We start from the raw sequence: 18,620 nt of genomic DNA on the forward strand, positions 1-18,620 counted from the left end.
CGGTTTTTGGGTTGAATGGTCCGCCCGTTCAAACCGAATGGACAGCCCGTTCTATCAAAAAATAAAAAACCGACTAAACCGTTGAATGATTCGACCACCCAAATCAACTTATTGACCAAATCAACAGTTTTTTAGCAAGTAACGGTTCTGGGGTAAAACATAACCAATCACCTAACTGGTTCTCAAAATTTTCCGGTCCAACCGTCCGGTCCAATCCGGTTTTAAAAACATTATATCGAAATTTTTATCCTTAATTCAGTCACTTTATATAATTTCGAGAACGTCTCTAAGCAAATGAACCAGTTGAGCTGAATGTTCAGCTGAACCCTCCTAAAACGAGTTGGGTTCTCCTGCAAACAGTATACGTCCCAAGTCCCAACACCCTACCAATATCTCATACATGGTGGATCCCAATTCCATGGTGAGATATGCGTTTGTATTCAAATGGATTTTCTCTCCTATACAATGAGTCAATGAACACAATCGCAATGAATCTGGAGTATATAGCCGACTGGGTTATTCTGAATCTGATGTATCCCTTGAAAAGCCATAAGCCGCTGCGCTTTAGCAACTCCCAGAACGAACATATTCGTGAGCGCGGATCAGCTGCACACTCATTCTGTCATTCAATATCTAACAGCTGTCCCATTACATTCGTAACGCTCAAAAGGAATAAGGATGGCTAGCCTGGCTCCACATCAATGATCAATGTTTGTGCCGTACTTTTGTCCTAAGACGAATATTTTACTTGACTTTTACATCAAAGAACTTCAAATCTTCTACATTCTAATTGTAGACCATGTGAAGGAGACCGTCCAGCGATTTTAACTGAATGCCGTGGTTCTCTCTGCACGGGAAGCAGGGAAGACCATGGAAACATGAGCTGAGCACAGAAAGCACCGTGCGAAAAACGACCCACCACGTGTCACAAGCTGCGCCTCCCACTCCTGCATTCTCAGCCACTAAAAAAGATTGCAATTATACAATAAGAAAGAAATAAAGGATCATAACAGAGTCTGAGCTGAGTGCTGAGATTTGGATAATAACATAATAAAAAGAAATAAACATTATTTTCTGTGCCAATATTTCTCTCCACGTAAAAAATGCACGGTCGCGAAGATGGCAGTCCTCCCAACTAGAGACTAGAGAGTTCATAAACCTCCTCTCTCCTCTCTTCTTCCTTGACTAGAGTTCCCGGCCGGGATCAACTGTACAAGAAAAAAGATGCTCAGACTACAATATGTTTCTTGCCACATAATATCTGATGTCAAGCCCACTACGATTGGAAGCAATCCAGGTTCTTGGCTCCTCCGGCTTGGGGGCATTCGATATCCATTGCGTTTGATTCGCGTCAAGGCCTTGAAAGATGAGAAAAATGGCGGTGGAAGTGGATTTGCAGGTAGAAAATGGGATCCTGGGCTGGAAATTGAAGTTCCTTTTGAGCAGAGACCTGTAAGTATGGAGTGCCCTGAACCATTTGTAACCACTCTGTAGTCTGTGCAACTACTTAATAGATGGATGTAAGTCTATCACTCTTAAGTATTATACTATTACCTTTAAATTTTACAGTGGCAATACGGGAGGATGAACTGAAAGCATCAGTTTTTGTTTTGGTTGATTTTAAACGGATTGAATGTAAATCTGTCTAGAACAATATGATCAGTGTCAAGTGATTATTCTACCAAGGAATTTCGTAGAAATAGAATGTTAAGGAGACTCAAAATAAACTGAAAACCTTTGTACAGTTACTCTGTTAGGTGAGGTCCTGATTAGGTTTTTATTTTCTAACATGTCCCCTCACCATTGGCCTGCCTATACTTGTGCCGAAATTTAATTAATTATAATGGGGCAATGAGGACCGAACACTAGACCACTTGGTTAAACAGGTTCTGATACCATAGACTCAAAATAAACTGAAAGACTTGTGTATCTCGTTTCTATTAATGATATATATACTATTACATTGAAATAAAGTTACAACAATAAGAAATTTAAACTCAAAAAATGGTTACAACATGTTCGGTTGGAGCCCAATGTTTATCCATATTACGTTGGTGATGTGGCTGAAGAGTTATCCTTAACAAATGCCAGTATAATCAAGACATGTAGAAGAGTGACAAACTAAAACCACATGATCAAAAATATAAGTCGTCTGAGAAGTGTTTTTCAAATGGGACCTTATGTTAAGCAATGGCTTAAATTTGAAAATTTAGCTGATTCCTATCCGACTTGTCCAGTAAAATACCATAATTTCTATTCATTGAAACCCAACTCCTCTAAAAAGCTACATACTAAATTTTGTTCTATGATGTGTATGAACACATGAAGACTGTGAACAGAAACCCTCTTCCCCCCAAAATAAATTGTATTAGAAAGTAAGTGATATTCCCAGCCTCCCTTCCTGAAGCAGGTGTCAGACTTCAAACAACTAATTGATGCTCCGTATGCATATATTATCATGCATTCATACTTACAGTTACCTGGTCTTATAACAGGTAAATGAGTACTCAGCTCTGAAGGATGGACCATTATATTCATGGGGCGAACTGAGTCCAGGGTCTTTCTTCACACGTCTTGGAGGTTTGTGGTTAGTAGCTTTTACAGTTCTGGGAGCACCAATAGCAGCTGCAAGCTTTAATCCTTCTAGGGTAAGCTGAAAATGAAGACACTCTCCTGCTACAATAGAATGCCAAGTGGGAACAAAATATTTTATCTGGAAAATTGCATCTTTAATATTTATATTTCCATATCTAATTATTATAATCTAAAAAGCTTACAAAATCTCAAATAGTGTTCAATTGATTCTAACCAGTAGATAGGATGATATAGGATGTAGATGGTATTGATTCCAAACCAGGCAAACTCTATGAAATGGTATCATCCTTCACCCTTAAGGAGGGCATTTCCATCATCTACAATTACCATATAAAATCTAACATATATATTAAAGTATAGCCCTCGTGCAGGTCTTCTTCAACAAACATGTGGCTAGCCTCCCACTGAGAAAAAGGAGCAAATAAATTTTAACTCAGATTAAAAAGTCACTGGTCTTCTTCATCAAACATGTGGCTAGCCTCCCACTGAGAAAAAGGAGCAAAGAAATTTTAACTCAGATTAAAAAGTCACAGGTCTTCTTCATCAAACATGTGGCTAGACTCCCACTGAGTAAAAGGAGCAAATAAATTTTAATTCAGATTAAAAAGTCATAGGTCTTCTTCATCAAACATGTGGCTAGCTTCCCACTGAGAAAAAAAGGAGCAAATAAATTTTAACTCAGATTAAAAAGTCACTTCATATCTTTTAGTAACAAATCATGTCTAATTTAGTTTCCTAACTCAAATAAAAACCCAACATGAAGGCTTTCAATATGTCACATGGTGTGGGTTTGTTCTTTTGGATAAAGTTGGTTGTTAATTACAAATCAAACCTAATTTGGTCTCTTAAATCAAATAGAAAAAAAAACAACCTAAATTTACTGCATGGATAGTGGGTCCCAACAAAATTCATAGGTATAGTTACTCTGTACTACAGGGTGGTCATTAACTAGTAATTAGTGTGAAGAGATCCAATCCAGTTGATACATTTCGCGCTATTTCTTTTTCTCCCTAGACCCCACATCCCCATCCTTTTATTTTCTGGTGAGCAAGTGGGTTAGCAATTTGGAAGTCCACAAGCAAAGGATCCAGGTCTGTGGCACAAACCAGACCCTTCCACCTCAACAAGCTGACATCTTCATGAAAAGCAATCTGGGTAAGAGAGGTAGTTTGAGACAAATAACATGTTTGGGGGTTCCAAAAGGCAACCAAAGACCACTAGTGAAACACTAGTTTGAATCAGACCTTATGATATTTTAAGTTGGAAACCTTTTCTTTTTCCTTTAAGGAAGCATAAAAAGATAACTTAGAAGCATAAATCAGAGGTTAAATTATGAGGTTTTGCTGAATAATGGACTGAGTTTCTTTAATGCTTTGTTAGAATTTGATTTTGGGTGCCAACCTGTGCATTCCAAGCTCCCCATATGTTCTATTTCAAGTGATTTATCTTCTCTGCTTCTTATGCTCCCTACCAGCCTGTGCATTCCAATCTCCCCATATGTTCCATTTCAAGTGAGTCATCTTCTCTTCTTCTCATGTTCCCTGAGCATAAACCTTTGGTAATGATTGACCATATATAAACGCTAACCAAACACATAACAACCAAGGTTGCCTGATTTCAACATGTTTAAGGAGAACAACCAGGGACTATTATTTTCTAAAGTTTAGCTTAGCTTTATGCAAGTAGTTACCTCAAATTTCTCATCTGATTAGCCTTCACACTGAGCATAAGAATACCTTCAAAATCCAGAAGTAGGCTGAAGATGCAAATTTAACATGGGATTTATGTCTGCAAAAGTTACTGCAGTGCCCTCAGCTTAGAATGAAAAACTAAGAAAAATTAAGGAAAGATTTTTTCTTATTTCTTTTTTTCCTCCAATTATGGATCTAAGTCAATCCTAGACAGGACCATTTACTACCAGTTGATACAAGATGTTTTTAGGCAGTTGTGTTACTTCAGAGTCTATTGTGTCTCTTAAAATCTCAGAAAGTACTTTATGTTCTCCATTGTACTGGACAACATAATGCGTTTAAGGTTCTGGAGCACAACTCATTATTTGTGCTATTGTGATACGCCAGTCCATTCCCTCTCTTATAATCCCATAAAATAGCTTTTCTTCTACCAAACAGGAATACAGCATATGCATTTAGGGTTCTAGAATAAAAATAGCTGATAACTGCAACTAGAGTTTTGAGTCTGCCTTTTTCTTATCCTGCTTTCTTTCTCTCATTAGCTTTCTATCATCACATATAGAATTCCAAGTATAGTTAAAGGTGTATTAGGGATCTAAGATATGGACAAGGAAATGTAGGAATTGATTATTTATATGGATAAACCTAGTAAGATTTTGGGTCACACATCTATGATTATGACTAAGAAATGGAGAAAAAACAAATTTTGGTTCCTATCCAAAATTTAGTTTATTGCCTTTTTTGAACTGATATTTATATGAATTGTAATTAGGTAAAGACCAGTGGTTCATATATGGTTCATGATTTCTTGAGTTTATAAATGCTTTTATTGCAGACTAGGGGACACAATTTTACCTCAGAAGCCTACTTGGCTAGAATTCTCTTCAAAGACTTGTATCTTCCAGAAAAATGATCATATATATTTTATCATGAAAAGATGTAGAATCCATCTTGTTTTCGATGATAGAAATTCAAATGAAATCAGTATGCTGTATCACTTAACAGATAAAGCTATGATGCAGATACAGACATGAACATGGACACAGATATGGGAAATGGGGATATCCTGGACGCTGATATGTATATCCCATGTGATATGGTTATGTCATGAATTTGTATCTAATTTTTTAAACCAAATGTCATTTTGGAAATTCAATAACATAATTTATTAAAAACCATTTTACATAACATAGAAGTGTTAATGCTACAAGGTACTCTAAAGTATCCATGCAGTATCTGGCATTGTATCCAACAAGTATTGCATCTGATACCTCTATGCTAGGCATGGATAGGTATTTGGGCATCTTGGTATAAAGCATGGGAGCCTCCATCCACGTGAATATGATCACATAGTATGTTGATCATGTTCCTCAAATAAAATATCTAATTTCCTTTTTGGGTATTCTGATGCAGCTCTGGCTCTCATAGAGGCAAACAAAATATACAAGTCAATCGCATACTTGTATGATCCCTCGTTATATGAATATTGTAGATATATACATTACAAACCTTTCTTGTAGGAAATTTGTCTGCAATGTACATATTTAAAAGATCACTCCTTTCCGATATTGCAGGAACCTCTAAGGTTTGTGCTAGCTGCTGGAACTGGAACTCTGTTCTTGGTGTCATTAGTTGTCTTGCGGATATATCTGGTACCTCCTTCTCCATGTTAGGTTCAATTCCTTCTGAGATTACATGCATGAATTTGTAGAGATGATATTGAAGAATAAATACTGTAGTATCTCACCTACTAAATCTCTAATTACGACAAAGAAAAGGATCTCCGAAAAGAAGAATTCTAAGAGCTAATTTCTAATATAAAGTGAAGATCCATAGATTATTTTGTCCTAGGGAATTGGATTTATGACTTTATGCTTATCATTTGTTTACATAAACATTCTCAAAAAGAGATGGGCTGCAAAGGTACTATGGCTACAGTCTAGTGACATGCCCTGGTTGAAATTTAACCTCTCCATGTTTCTAATTGAGATTCAAATCTATCAGCAACAACTGACAGTGTAGAACCCTGAGATATTATAAATATAATAAACATTGTTTTTTATAGGGAAATTTGTATGGGAGGAGAAAATAAAAAAAAGTTTCAACTTCCAACATCAGCCCCCAGAAGTCTTTAAGCCTCAAATATACAAGGGAACCCATACCCAAGATCCTCCACCACACCATGCACACCAATAAAAGTCAGCATTTTTGAATAGATTCCTAAACCTTCAAAAAATACCGGAATGGCTTGAAAATAGAATCCCCACAACCAAGATGAATACCAAGATAACTCAATTGAGGTGCCCCCGCCTATCACTTTACCAAAATCCAACGCCAACCTAGCAGTCTTACACCACTCAAAGAATTAATTTACCACTCCTAGAGCCCCTACCTATCCCTCTAGGCACAATAGATTTTCCTTGATCCCTTTCACCCTTCTTTGCTTTCATAGTTGAATCTTCAAATTCTTCCACTTGAAAACCTGCCTTGTAGCTCCATCAATTTCCTTTTACCTAATTTTGGTTGACCCTTTATCACCTTTTCCCTTTCAAAATCCTTTTGCTTAAGGCTGTTAAAGTATTTATGTTGTTCTGCTATTTCCTCCTGAAAAGAAAACCATAACTTTCTTGCTTAATTCCACCATCCGGCGAACTTAGGATTCACCATTTTTTTTTGAGTTGCTTTATATCCAACATTGCCGACTCAACTGAGCATGTGCCAGAGTTCCCTGCATCCCCTGCATTTTCAGTAGCAAGTCTACCCCCTTTTCAGCCTTTTTTTACTCAAAACACAGTGCAAATTGGGGTATCTTGATTGGATAAATTATTTCTACCCAAAAAAAACTAAATCATATTTCCATACATTATCTATTGATCAGTTTATTTTATATTAAATAGAATAATAACCCCTAGTTCTCATTATTACTTACAACCACTCACTCAAGTCTTACATGCAGAGTTGTTTTTCTACACATATTAAATTATTCATACTGTCAATTATTGCAGGGATGGAGTTATGTTGGAGATAGACTCTTATCAGCAGTGATACCTTATGAAGAGAGTGGATGGTATGATGGACAAATGTGGGTCAAGCCACCAGAGGTCAGTGCTATAGAGACTCCATGATGCACTAATGGGAAATAAACTTAGCATTTTGTGGCTTTCAGTATTGACGCATATTACCTTGGTGGGCTTTCTGATGATAAAGCATCCTTTCTCATCCATCATAGGTATTGGCTCGAGACAGGCTGTTGGGTTCTTATAAGGTAAACATTACATGCGTTATTGATCCCTCCCCAACCCAAAAAATGTTGTTCATAGAAGTCTATGTTTAATAGGAAGAAATGTTTCATATTAAGTAATGACAAAAATGTGAAAATATTCCACAGTAAGCCAAGTGACTCAATGGTTTATGGTTAATTTATTTATTTTTATATATATGGATTGTTGGGACAAATATGCTTAATGTTAAAATAGGTACTGTTAGGTAATCACATTTTATTTCATACATGGATTAGTATGATAAGTAAATTGGAACTTGTTGGCACAGTTGTATATCTTTTGGGTACAAAACCTCCAGACTGTTGAGCATTGGCACACATCTAGCTTTCTTGGTATCAAGAAATTTCATTTATAATCAAAATATTACTTTAACAAAAAATATGGATTTTTTGTATTTCTTGTATCCAGTTTTTCTTACCAATTTTGAACTGTTTTATCTTATATATGTGCTATTTGCATCTGTCTGTCGCCATAATATACCAGAAGCAATCTACCACCTCATTTCAAACTTTCTACTTGTTTCTCTATAGTCTATATCCCTTTCAGGCATCAATTTCACATCTTTCACCATGTCATCTATCACGTGAGAAAAGAAAAAAAAATTCCCTTCTGCTAATGGTAACCAGAAGTACAGGTAATTTGTGTGGACAATATACTTTTTCTTTCACTATCTGGTTAAGCATAACATAGAACAACATACTCAGTCTCTTTATCAAGTGTTTATGCTTGCTTTCCATGTCATTCTATTCATAAAACATAATTAATGAGGTTTACTTGCAGAAAGTAACTACTGTTTGAGTTCTAGGTGAAACCAGTCGTCAAGTTGCTGAAACAAACACTAGTTGGCACCGGAGTGCTGCTTGTTACAGCTGTTTTGCTATTCATCTTTTCTACACCAGTGGAGGATTTCCTTCAGACCACATTTGCAACAAAAGAGAGCCAGTCAAGTATTGCAACTTCAAGGATCAACTCAAAGCCCAATATCAGGTAAAAAATTTTCATTCTTCTAAAGATGATTTGAGATTAAAGCAACCAACTCACCATTTACTTGTTTTATGTCTTCTTTGTGTAAACTGTAGAAAAGAGGAGTTGCTAAGGTTGCCTGTCGAGGTGATGGATGATGATGATCTAGCTGCAGCTGCATCTGAGGCTGCAGATGGAAGGCCAGTCTACTGCAGGGATAGGTATTATCGTGCATTAGCGGGTGGACAATATTGCAAGTGGGAGGATCTACTTAACTAATGCAAAATATGTATGAATTATTCTTGTTTTAGAATATATTAATAAAATAGATCACACTGAATGCTGTAAAACCAAAGTTCTTAAAATATCAGTATCATTACTTTTTCTGCAACCAATTACAGATTCAGAAACATAAGTTCTATGTGGTGAAGAAATTATGACACATGAACAGGGAAGGAAAGGGAAGTAACATTACTCTACCAATGAATACAATCCATGTAATTTAAAATGATTCTATACATATAACATTTTTTGGAAAGAGAAAATAACAAGTAACCATAAAGGCCTTCAGATCATAGCTGTAAGAAATAAAAACATGACATAGATGCTAGAGGATAAACATCTAGCTCAAAGCTCTACATGAATGTGGTATTGATAGAAAAGAGCTCGTTTCACTATTTGGTCCTGTATCATCATTCATCCACTCATTTAAAACTGGCTCAGCTATCTGGCATCTTGGGTGGGGTGGACTGGATACTTTTAATGTTGGTCCAAACTATGTGGCATCTTAGGAGGGGTGGACTGAATACAGACCTAACCTTGCCTTTTTTTTTCACAAAGTGGCTCTAGCCCACATTCTCACACTTGTCATCCCAAGATTTTTTCCATTATACCAAACAATGGCCCCTAATAGTCTTCCTTTGGATCGCATCATGGGGAGTTGAAACATTATAATCCCTCATCTAGCTTTCAAACCTGAGGTGCAGCTGGGAAAAATATTCAGTAACAATCAATTGAATCAGAACCTTCTCACTTGAATGCATAATATTTTGAAGCCAAAGGTGATACAGTTGAACAGACAAACTTCTCCACGTATATGACAACCTATCTTCATGATCCTTGTTCTGGATGGAGACCCCAAATGACAAACTTCAGGAGTTGGTTTTGACTTTGAGCACTACTTCGGCTTCCAGTTACCTTCATTGTCCAGGATATGTATACAAAGGTTAATGGCTTAAACCCAGTGTAAAGCTTTGATGTACTTCAAGTCTCATACAATCCATATGCTTTAAACAGATTCTTTGCACCAATATAGAATGCCAAACAGTTTTGGCTCAGGAATCTGTTTCCCTCTTAGATACAGAACCATTATTCACTGATATTCCATTAATATTCAAGAAAAACCATGCATCCTAGAACTTCCAATTAGATGAATTGATAAACATCGAAAAGAAGATATACATAGACTGGCAATGATGATATATCCACTTAGGCCAGTTCTCACCAAAGATTTGCATGCATCTGGAGGCTAAATTATGTGGAATGCGAAAGAATTATTTCAAGTCTGTAGCTTGACTAAAGTCTTTTTTTTTTTGTGAGAATGAAAAAAAAATTATAGAGGTATGCATATAAAGATGAACATAAAAGGGAAACAATAACACCAGCTTCCAAAAGATTCCGCAACCTATCACCACCCAAAACAGCCATCCAATTGAAACACAATTCCTTTCTTTTAAAAGGGCCAAAATCTGACACTCATCCCACAAATTCAAATTGAAGATTTCTCAGTGTCAAAAAAAAAAAAACTCTGATTTCTCTCTTTCTGAACACCCAAGCATAATAAAAGAGACCATGCACTAGTAGGTAGGTATTTAAATGGGAAAATTCCTCGTGCCACTTTGGTCTCCGGACTTTAATGCGACAATTTAATGATGTGATTCTCTTTCTAGGTTAACAAGTTTTTGAATTACAGTTTCATCAGTTCAAGATTTCTTTTAGTAGGTAGGTATTTAATTTTTTTTTCCTTTTAAAGGCTTTGTCAAACTTAAAGATTCATCTCTTCCAGCCTTCTCTGATGAGGATTAATGCATTTCTCTCCAACTTGACGTCAAACACTATTCTACTTAAACAGGGTATCAATTAGTCACTTCTTGACAGTTCTAAATTGTTAATGCTAGCATCGAGAGGAAAGTTTCTTCATCAGGATTCTTAGCAGTCTATCGCATCATAACATACCAACCATGTAAAAATGCAGGGTAATATAAATTTTCAGAAAGTACGCAGAAAAAATAAATAAAATAAATAAATAAATAAAACGATTCAATACAAAATACTTTACAATTTGCAGACTCGCAATCAAAGCTACAATTATCAGAAAGTAGACTTAGAGAAGGAAAATAAAACATTGAAACGAATTGTACGTTCAAGGATAATGTCCGTGGTGCATAATTGACACTGTCGATGCAATCTATACTAATTTGAAATCTTCTTCCATCCATAGATTGTTTGCTCTTTGATCATTTTTAAATTGTCGTTGCTCTAATCGCTGCCTACATCTCTTGACCCACAATAAATCGACACGAGATTTCCTTGACAGCAAAAGCCTGCAAATACCCTGTGAACACCACATCCAGTGATTCAGAGCTTTGACCAATCAATGGTAAGATTTCCGCCTGGGCTGATCGATGGGTCAATTGAAATTAATTTGGGTAAGGCTCAGTTTGGAAGTAGTATAATTAGACATATGCAGAGTACAGAACCTTATGTTTTGTATTATTTTGAATATATTTGCACTGTATATGTTTGTATTTATACTCCTTCCAAACTAAGCTTAAAGGACTTAAACCTCTCCCAAAATTTTTTTATAAATACTAAAACTTCCCCTAAGACTTAAACCTTGCAAGGTAGGGGGCCACGAGGTTATATCTAACAGAATCAATAAAAAGATTCATTTGCCTTTAAATATTTTTTAAATTTTCAAAACACGTTAAATTAACACGGATGAAAACCTATGAGACAATTGCTTGTGTTGGTGTCCCTCAACAGGTTAGTTTATAAGCCTCTAGATAAACATTTCATTATTAGCTCAATTATATAATTGAATTAATTTTGATAGAAAACTATCATCAACGATTTTGTATCTCTGGTCATCATTGATTTCTCCGTTTTCAGTTTTGAAGATTATTCTTATCAATGGCCGATTTCTTGGTCATAACAAATTAGACCGATTTTTTTTTATAAGGTGAGTCTTTTCTTTTATCCATCTATTGTTCAATTGTATGTAGCTTAGGATGTTCATTGTTTTTTCTGTTGGTCCATACTTTTTCTAACCTATTTGTGGTTTTGAGCAGTCTTTGATGCTGAAGATCGAAGAACCTATCCAAACTCAAACTACATAAAGTCCCAGACAGAATCAGATTGGAACCTACATTATCCACTCCGCTATACAAAGCTGCTAGACCCTGGCGACCGATATCTTTTCAATCTTACCTTTTTTCTCAGTGAGGGAAGATTTTTGTCAAGACATAACAAACTAAGCTAAAAGGTAATAAAGGGCAAAACTGGGATTCTCAGAAAGCTTAAACCACACAAAATGCCACATGCTAATAGATATGGATGCAAAGTTAACAGATGGGAAGTTTTTTCTGCTGATGTCACTTCCATTTTAAAAAATGAGGGGATGTTTCAGTATTCAGGTGAAATCTCAGGGGAGGGGAGGTTTACATCTTTTATCCAATTAATTTTGATGTCATTGCCTGTTAGAGTTGTTCACTCAACATAAACCATTAATTTCTTCTTTTATATGCAAACTCATATATATGATAATGCAGATAAAGTGTATCAAATTCTGATTTATTTCTGCTTTAAATTTTACTTTTTTTTTGTTTGTTTATTGTGTAAATGAAGTAAAATAAAGTCTGAAACAAAGTAAAATAAAGCTCAAAGTAAAAATGAATCAGAATTTACACCCGTCTGATTTGTACTCCCTTGCATTTGCGTTAGTGCAAATGAAGTTACATTAAGGGAATTTGCTTTCGTTAGTATTTGGTTATTTCAAATAAATACAACAGTACTATTTATGATTATAATAATTGGTTCTCCTATGTACAATTTACCCTCAGAATAAATAGCACATTAAATATAAATTTTGGAAATATAAGAAGAATGGGGTCATCCATCCCTGTGCATTTATGTTATGTTTTTATCCTCAACAAGTCTACTATTTATATTTCTTCAGATATTGTTGAAACTCCAACTTTTTTAATTCACCTTATAAAGTGGAACAATGGAAAACTATTATTTATTAACCTAATAATTTCCGAAAATACAAAAGAAAGATGGAGGTATTGTGGGCCTGGGCCTCGACTCGTGGTGTCTCCAAAAAGAGTTGATAATGCAAGTTTGAATCACAAATTGACAATAGTCAATGCAAATCCATTTATCCCTTTCATGGGCAGAACCCTCTTTCATTAATTCCACATGCTTTGCATGTGGCATTAACAGTGTACATAAAAGAAAAGAGTTTGCTTTATTCAATCGAGGTATTGCGGCAATATTGAAGTTGTTTCTTTCCACAAATTCATCCTGATAACGATGAACGAAATTAATGCTTTTTAAAACTACTCTGCAATTTTTTTAACCCTTGTTTAGCTGGTCAATGGTAAATTAATCTGTCCCAACTCCCAAGATGTATATTGTGTGATCAAATGGCTGAAATTTTCCAAATGAGTCTATTTCTAGTTCTAGTTAGTTCTAGGTTAACCCTCTTGGGTTGGCAGTGATCAGGATCTCTGCAGGACCCAAGTTATTATATTTCTGCATGTTAGAATCGAAATCCAGGCTGGACCTAAGATGTGTTAGGCATCAAAGAACTGACCCAAATGGTTTGAACTTTGAAGTTTGAACTATGAGCTTTGAAGGAGACATTAAAGTTTGTAGTTCACAGGTCACAGCCTCACAACGTCATCGATATTTCATGGTAGATTCAGACCAGCACGCTCCCATATCGGATACTTACACCCCGTTCATTATTTGGTAAAATTTTTATTCTCGCAAATGTATTTATTTATGTTTTTTATTAATTTTTTAGATAAATAAAATAATGATCATTTTATGGTGGGTCTCAGTTTTAAGTTACGATATGCGGTAGGGCTGTTCATAAGAAGGCTCAACCCGACCAAACCGATCAACCTGGATCGACCCAACTTGAATTGGTCTGGTTTTCATCAACATCGGTCGGTTTCGGGTTGTACAAATTCATAAACCGATGGTTTAGGTCAGTTTCGGTTTTCTTGTGTGAAAACCGGAATCGACCCGAACTGAACCGACTTAATTCCTATTTAACTATTTAATTATATATTTCGATTTTAAATTAAATTGACCTAATCTATTTAAATATATATTTTGACTTTAATTTAAATATATTTTATATTTAAAACTGCTAAATAAAGATATTTCAATTTTACATAAAAACTGAAATATCTGACAACCCAAACTTGCACCACACAGGCACATGGGCCATGGGGGGGCATGGATGAAGTTAGAGCCGAAACTGAACCAAACCGATCCAAACTGACTCAAACCGACCAGGTCGGTTTCAGTTTCCATCTCAGATAATCCGACTAAGTTGAATCGATTGGAAAAACCTCAATAAACCGACTCAATCCAACCTGTGAACAACCCTAATATGCGGTGTGAGATGATGTTGATTTTGTTGGCAGAAGATCCCAAATCTATTTATTCACGAGGAGGATGGATGGATACTTAAAAAAAAATTTATAATTCTCACAAAAAAGAAGATGAATTTTTTGATTAACCAACTTTCCCCTCTCAAACGCCCTATGTTAGAGTGAAAAAACAGATGGGAAAGAGCTCATCAATTTAACTTATCATTTTTCCTTTTCAAATCTTTACAAATACTACTAATTTGTCTTCAGATCTCTTTAGTTCTTTCTGGGGTTAAAAGAATTAAACAGGATTTAGTTATCACGACTATATGGCTTAATTGTTCTATAGACTTCTATTGACCCCATTTTCCATGAAAGCCAATCCACGCAACTATACCATCTTCTTCTTTTCCATATTGTGTAAAAGTTGACAAGTGACAGATCGATGTTGAGTGAGTGGCAGTGGGCGATGTGGAACCTACAACCTCCACAGATAAACGCATGCATCGTCTAGAAACAGCGTTAGATCCCACAAATTTTGGCGCACGTTGCGTTTGTTGTTCAGTTGATCTGTTTATCTTTTTCTATTTAGTGAAACGAAATGTGTGTTACAGCTATATCTCCTAGTGCTGTCCCGGAGGTGGTCGACAAAATGACCGACACACGAAACAATACGCAAGCACATGCGACATCCTTGGGACGGTGATCGATCAACGTTGACGACGATACCTGGCAATTTACTGTTTACTGGGAACTGGACCGGATTTTCGGTGGATCAGGGCAAAGTGCGGCTAACGCCTAACGGAATCCTAGAGATTACACATCATTGTTACTACAGAAGATAAGAACACATCTTTGACCGAAAGCGCCTCGATTTTTTTTTATCTGGGTTGTCGGCCTTGTGGTTAAACGGTTTAGTCATAAATCATGAATGAAAATATAAAAAACTGAATATTACAAAAATAAAACTGTAGGAAATCGGGAACAGTTAAAAGATCTTGAAAAAGAGATTTAGGCTCAATGGGGAAAGACCGAAAGAGTACAAATATATATAAATATGGTGCGCACAAATACAAGGTTTAAAAATATAAGTATATAAGATTTATACTATACATCCATTAAATAAAAAGGTTTGCACTGTGGATATTTGTATTGGGTTAAACAGTTAGGCTGATCTAATGGTTTAAGGGTCTGGTGAACTGGTCCGACCTAATGGATCAGCTACGGGTTAAAAATATTGGAATAAACAGGGGCCATGATTTTATTTTTAATCTATCATTTTCTTTTTTCCCTTTTTGTGGGAACAGGGTGTTGAGACTTGAGGTCTGAATGTGACGTCAAATATAAAGGCATAGACAGACTACCAAGAATTATATAGTGAGAGAGAACAACAATACCCACATCATGTATCCAACTGGAAATTGGAATGGACCTGCCAAGCCCAAAACTTTGCTTTCATTAACGGACCAATTGGAGCTTGGTCGGGAGTAATACGGCATTAGGCCAGATTCTCTCTCTCTCTCTCTGGGTAAATATTATTGGGCCAGATTCTATTTCGTCCTATTTAAAAGCCTGATCAAAAGCATTATTGTGATGGTGGAGCCCAAACTTGGCTTTCATAAACATGTCGATGTCGGACGTCAATCCTAATCAACACAATTGACATTTGAAGGACGAAATCAATCAAACAACAGTAACAGACCTTTTATATACTCGTGTACAGAACAAAACCTTTTAAATAATTGAGATTAGTTGACAACCCATGACAATCATTGTTATATTATGACTCCCTGCTCAATCAAGGCTAAATTAATTAATAAGGAGATGATGTTTTGGGCCGATGGCCCACCATTGAAGCAGCCTAGGGCCAAAAACTTGCATTCTCTCTGGTAGCTGCTCATGGGAGGTTGCCGCCTGATCTCACCCTAAATTTGAAGCTCATTATAAAAGGAAATGAGACAGATTCTAAGCTTAATCAAGTTTTTGGCAGTTTAACCATCGAATTGATTTATTGGAGTTTTGTAGTGGTAAGGTGCTCTTAAGTAGTCAAATCAGAACTATCATTTGTTTTTACTCTAGAACTCCATGAAATTCTGCATTCGATCTGGACTGAGCTCAGATTCAGTGGCTTTACCTCTAATAAACAACTTGCCTGACAATACACATTGGTGTGAATTTCCAACACTTAAAAGAGGCATCCGATCCTTTGCTCTTAGTGTAAATTATAGAAAATTATATATACTCTTATAGAGTTCTGCAAACCGATTGGATTGAATGCAGGTAGATCCAAATTTGATTTGTTTATATATTTAGATTCGAACCAAATCGTATTCATTGGATTTGTATCAGACTTTGAAATGAATTTGCAATTCATTTGGGTATTGATTAACATTAATAAATTAAAGGTAAAATTCCTGATTAGTACCTTGTACTTTGTGCCCAATGCCAATTTGGTCCCTGAACTTTTAAATCATGTCAATTCAGTACCTATCATTAAGTAGTTGTTAAATTTATTAGAAAAAGACACAAATGCCCTTTGTGTGTCATCTAATTTTCTTTATCAATCATCCAAATATTGACAAAAAATTAACAGTCCTAAATCCTTGCCTCTTTTATTCAAAAAAATTGGGGTCCAAAATGTCTATTGAGATGTGTCTCCAACTTTCTTGAATAGAAGAAGCAAGGATTTTTTATTGTTAATTTTTTGCCAACGTTTGGATGGTTGGTAAAGAAAATTAAATGACACTCAGAGAGCATTTGTGTCTTTTCAAATACCACTTAAAAGCTAGTTAACAACTGGTTAATGGTAGGTACTAAATTGACACATTTTGAAAGTTTGGGTACTGAATTTTCGCATTTTAAAGTTCAAGAACCAATGTGACACTAGACCCAAAGTACAAAGTGCTAATTGGGAGTTTTCCCTAAATTAAACTTAAAATGATCAAATGTTATATATTATCAATAATGAACAAAAAGTTACTTCGATATTATATATCACAAACAAAATTAATTGAAAATAACTTGTATGAAACTTGAAAGTTGAAACTTTGATTTTTTAATAAAAAGATACAATAGTAAAATCAATTATATATAATTTGAATTAAATTGAACCATATCATATATAATTTGAATTAAATCGAACCACATACAAATGTATTGATTTTTTATCACCCTTAATTGGATTGAATACAAATAGATACCATTTACAGCCCAAACAAATAAGTGCATGGTTTTTAAAACCGACCTGATGATTGAGCTGGTCAGGGGTCTGGTTACCGGGTTGAACGATTTGACTGTTCGAACCGAATGCTCGACCCGTTCTAACAAAAAAATTCAAAACAATAAAAAAATGACCAAAACCGTTCAAATGGTTAACCGCCCGGTTCAGCGGCTCGCTGACCAAAATCAATGATTTTGGGGAGGAATCTGGTTTTTGGGGAAAATGGAACCGATCACCTGACCGGTTCCTAGTTTTTCTGGTCCGGTCCAGTTTTGAAAACCATGAATTAATGCCTAGTTGGGAGGGTTTTGGGGATGTGGCTTTTGGCATTTCGAATGTATGACTGTTACATGAAATTACTTTGAATAATTTATTTGAAAAATGGGTGTTCAATCAAAGCAGCTCACCCAAACACAGAAGCTATCCCAAACAGGGCCTATTTTTAAGTGTAGGTGCACGGCCAATCTCTCAACCACACTTGAGAGGAAATTGAATTTGGTGAGGAGGAACCAAAAGATTCCAAAGCCATAGGAAATGGACAAAACTTTCAATAACTGGCAATGGAGCCCATCTGTTTGTTTCTGTTCTGCCAACTCGCATGGCCTAATAATAATTCAGACGAAAATGTAGACGAAAGTCGGTGGGGTCCACGTTCACGTCCCTCCAGTGTGTGGGAAAGCGAAGCCTTTCCCTTTTATCGTTATGGGGAAAACAGCGCTTATTAATCGATGATGGTGCACCGCAACTAGCTTTTAAATGCAAGTGTTTTTCAATGGTGGGCATCGTAATTTCGGTGACTCGGTGAATTTTACAAAGTAAAGCCATACAGAACAGTTAGTTGGGTTGGAATCTGTGAGTACATCATTTTCTTTTCGTTGGCAGCGTGCAATCTTGCTTTTATCTTGGTGGGCCTATTGGGCTTATATAACTGCCACACTGAATCCACAGACCGTCGTGTTCGTGAGAAAAAAAGATTCCACAAAACACCACGTACCCATGAATCTATAATGCTCTGGTAGATCGTGCTTTAAGATTTCGTAATCTGTGTATCCTTCTAATGAGTGGTCAGTCTTTTTGCTCACTCCTTAGAGGTGTGAGTCTCAAATCTTATGAGATAATAATTGGGCCGGTTCCATGCGGTTCTCTTGGGTGTACCCGACCCAATGACATTGACAGCCCTAAGGAACAGTAAAAAGCATCAAAG

At 36.0% G+C, this 18,620-nt stretch overlaps 1 protein-coding gene and 1 long non-coding RNA gene across 6 annotated transcripts; one reads left to right on the forward strand and one right to left on the reverse strand.

The window, feature by feature from the left end:
- The first annotated feature begins 993 nt into the window (after positions 1-993).
- Positions 994-8,925, forward strand: CGLD27 (DUF1230 family protein (DUF1230)). Of its 4 annotated transcripts, none has more exons than XM_088944403.1 (8): positions 5,092-5,180; positions 5,298-5,366; positions 5,700-5,748; positions 5,861-5,938; positions 7,292-7,387; positions 7,516-7,551; positions 8,373-8,554; positions 8,647-8,925. In XM_088944403.1, exons 1-8 carry the CDS (start codon positions 5,107-5,109, stop codon positions 8,807-8,809), a joined length of 747 nt encoding a protein of 248 aa, XP_088800529.1. In that variant the 5' UTR covers positions 5,092-5,106; the 3' UTR covers positions 8,810-8,925. The 4 variants fall into 4 exon arrangements, with proteins under 4 accessions (XP_088800528.1, XP_088800529.1, XP_088800530.1 ...); XM_088944405.1 differs by having other exon boundaries at positions 5,122-5,180; positions 5,298-5,385; XM_088944402.1 differs by lacking the exons at positions 5,092-5,180; positions 5,298-5,366; positions 5,700-5,748 and adding exons at positions 994-1,452; positions 2,496-2,648.
- On the reverse strand, positions 1,910-8,744 carry LOC148850173 (uncharacterized). Of its 2 annotated transcripts, none has more exons than XR_016099153.1 (2): positions 8,609-8,744; positions 1,910-2,673 (listed from the first exon to the last, which is right to left on the reverse strand). It is a non-coding gene; the product is annotated as an uncharacterized LOC148850173 (long non-coding RNA). The 2 variants fall into 2 exon arrangements; XR_016099154.1 differs by having other exon boundaries at positions 1,910-2,676; positions 8,609-8,739.
- Positions 8,926-18,620: the final 9,695 nt, after the last annotated feature.

The sequence above is a fragment of the Nelumbo lutea genome, chromosome 5, assembly GCF_056320005.1.
Source record: "Nelumbo lutea isolate HS-2025 chromosome 5, American lotus-T2T, whole genome shotgun sequence".
NCBI lineage: Eukaryota > Viridiplantae > Streptophyta > Magnoliopsida > Proteales > Nelumbonaceae > Nelumbo > Nelumbo lutea.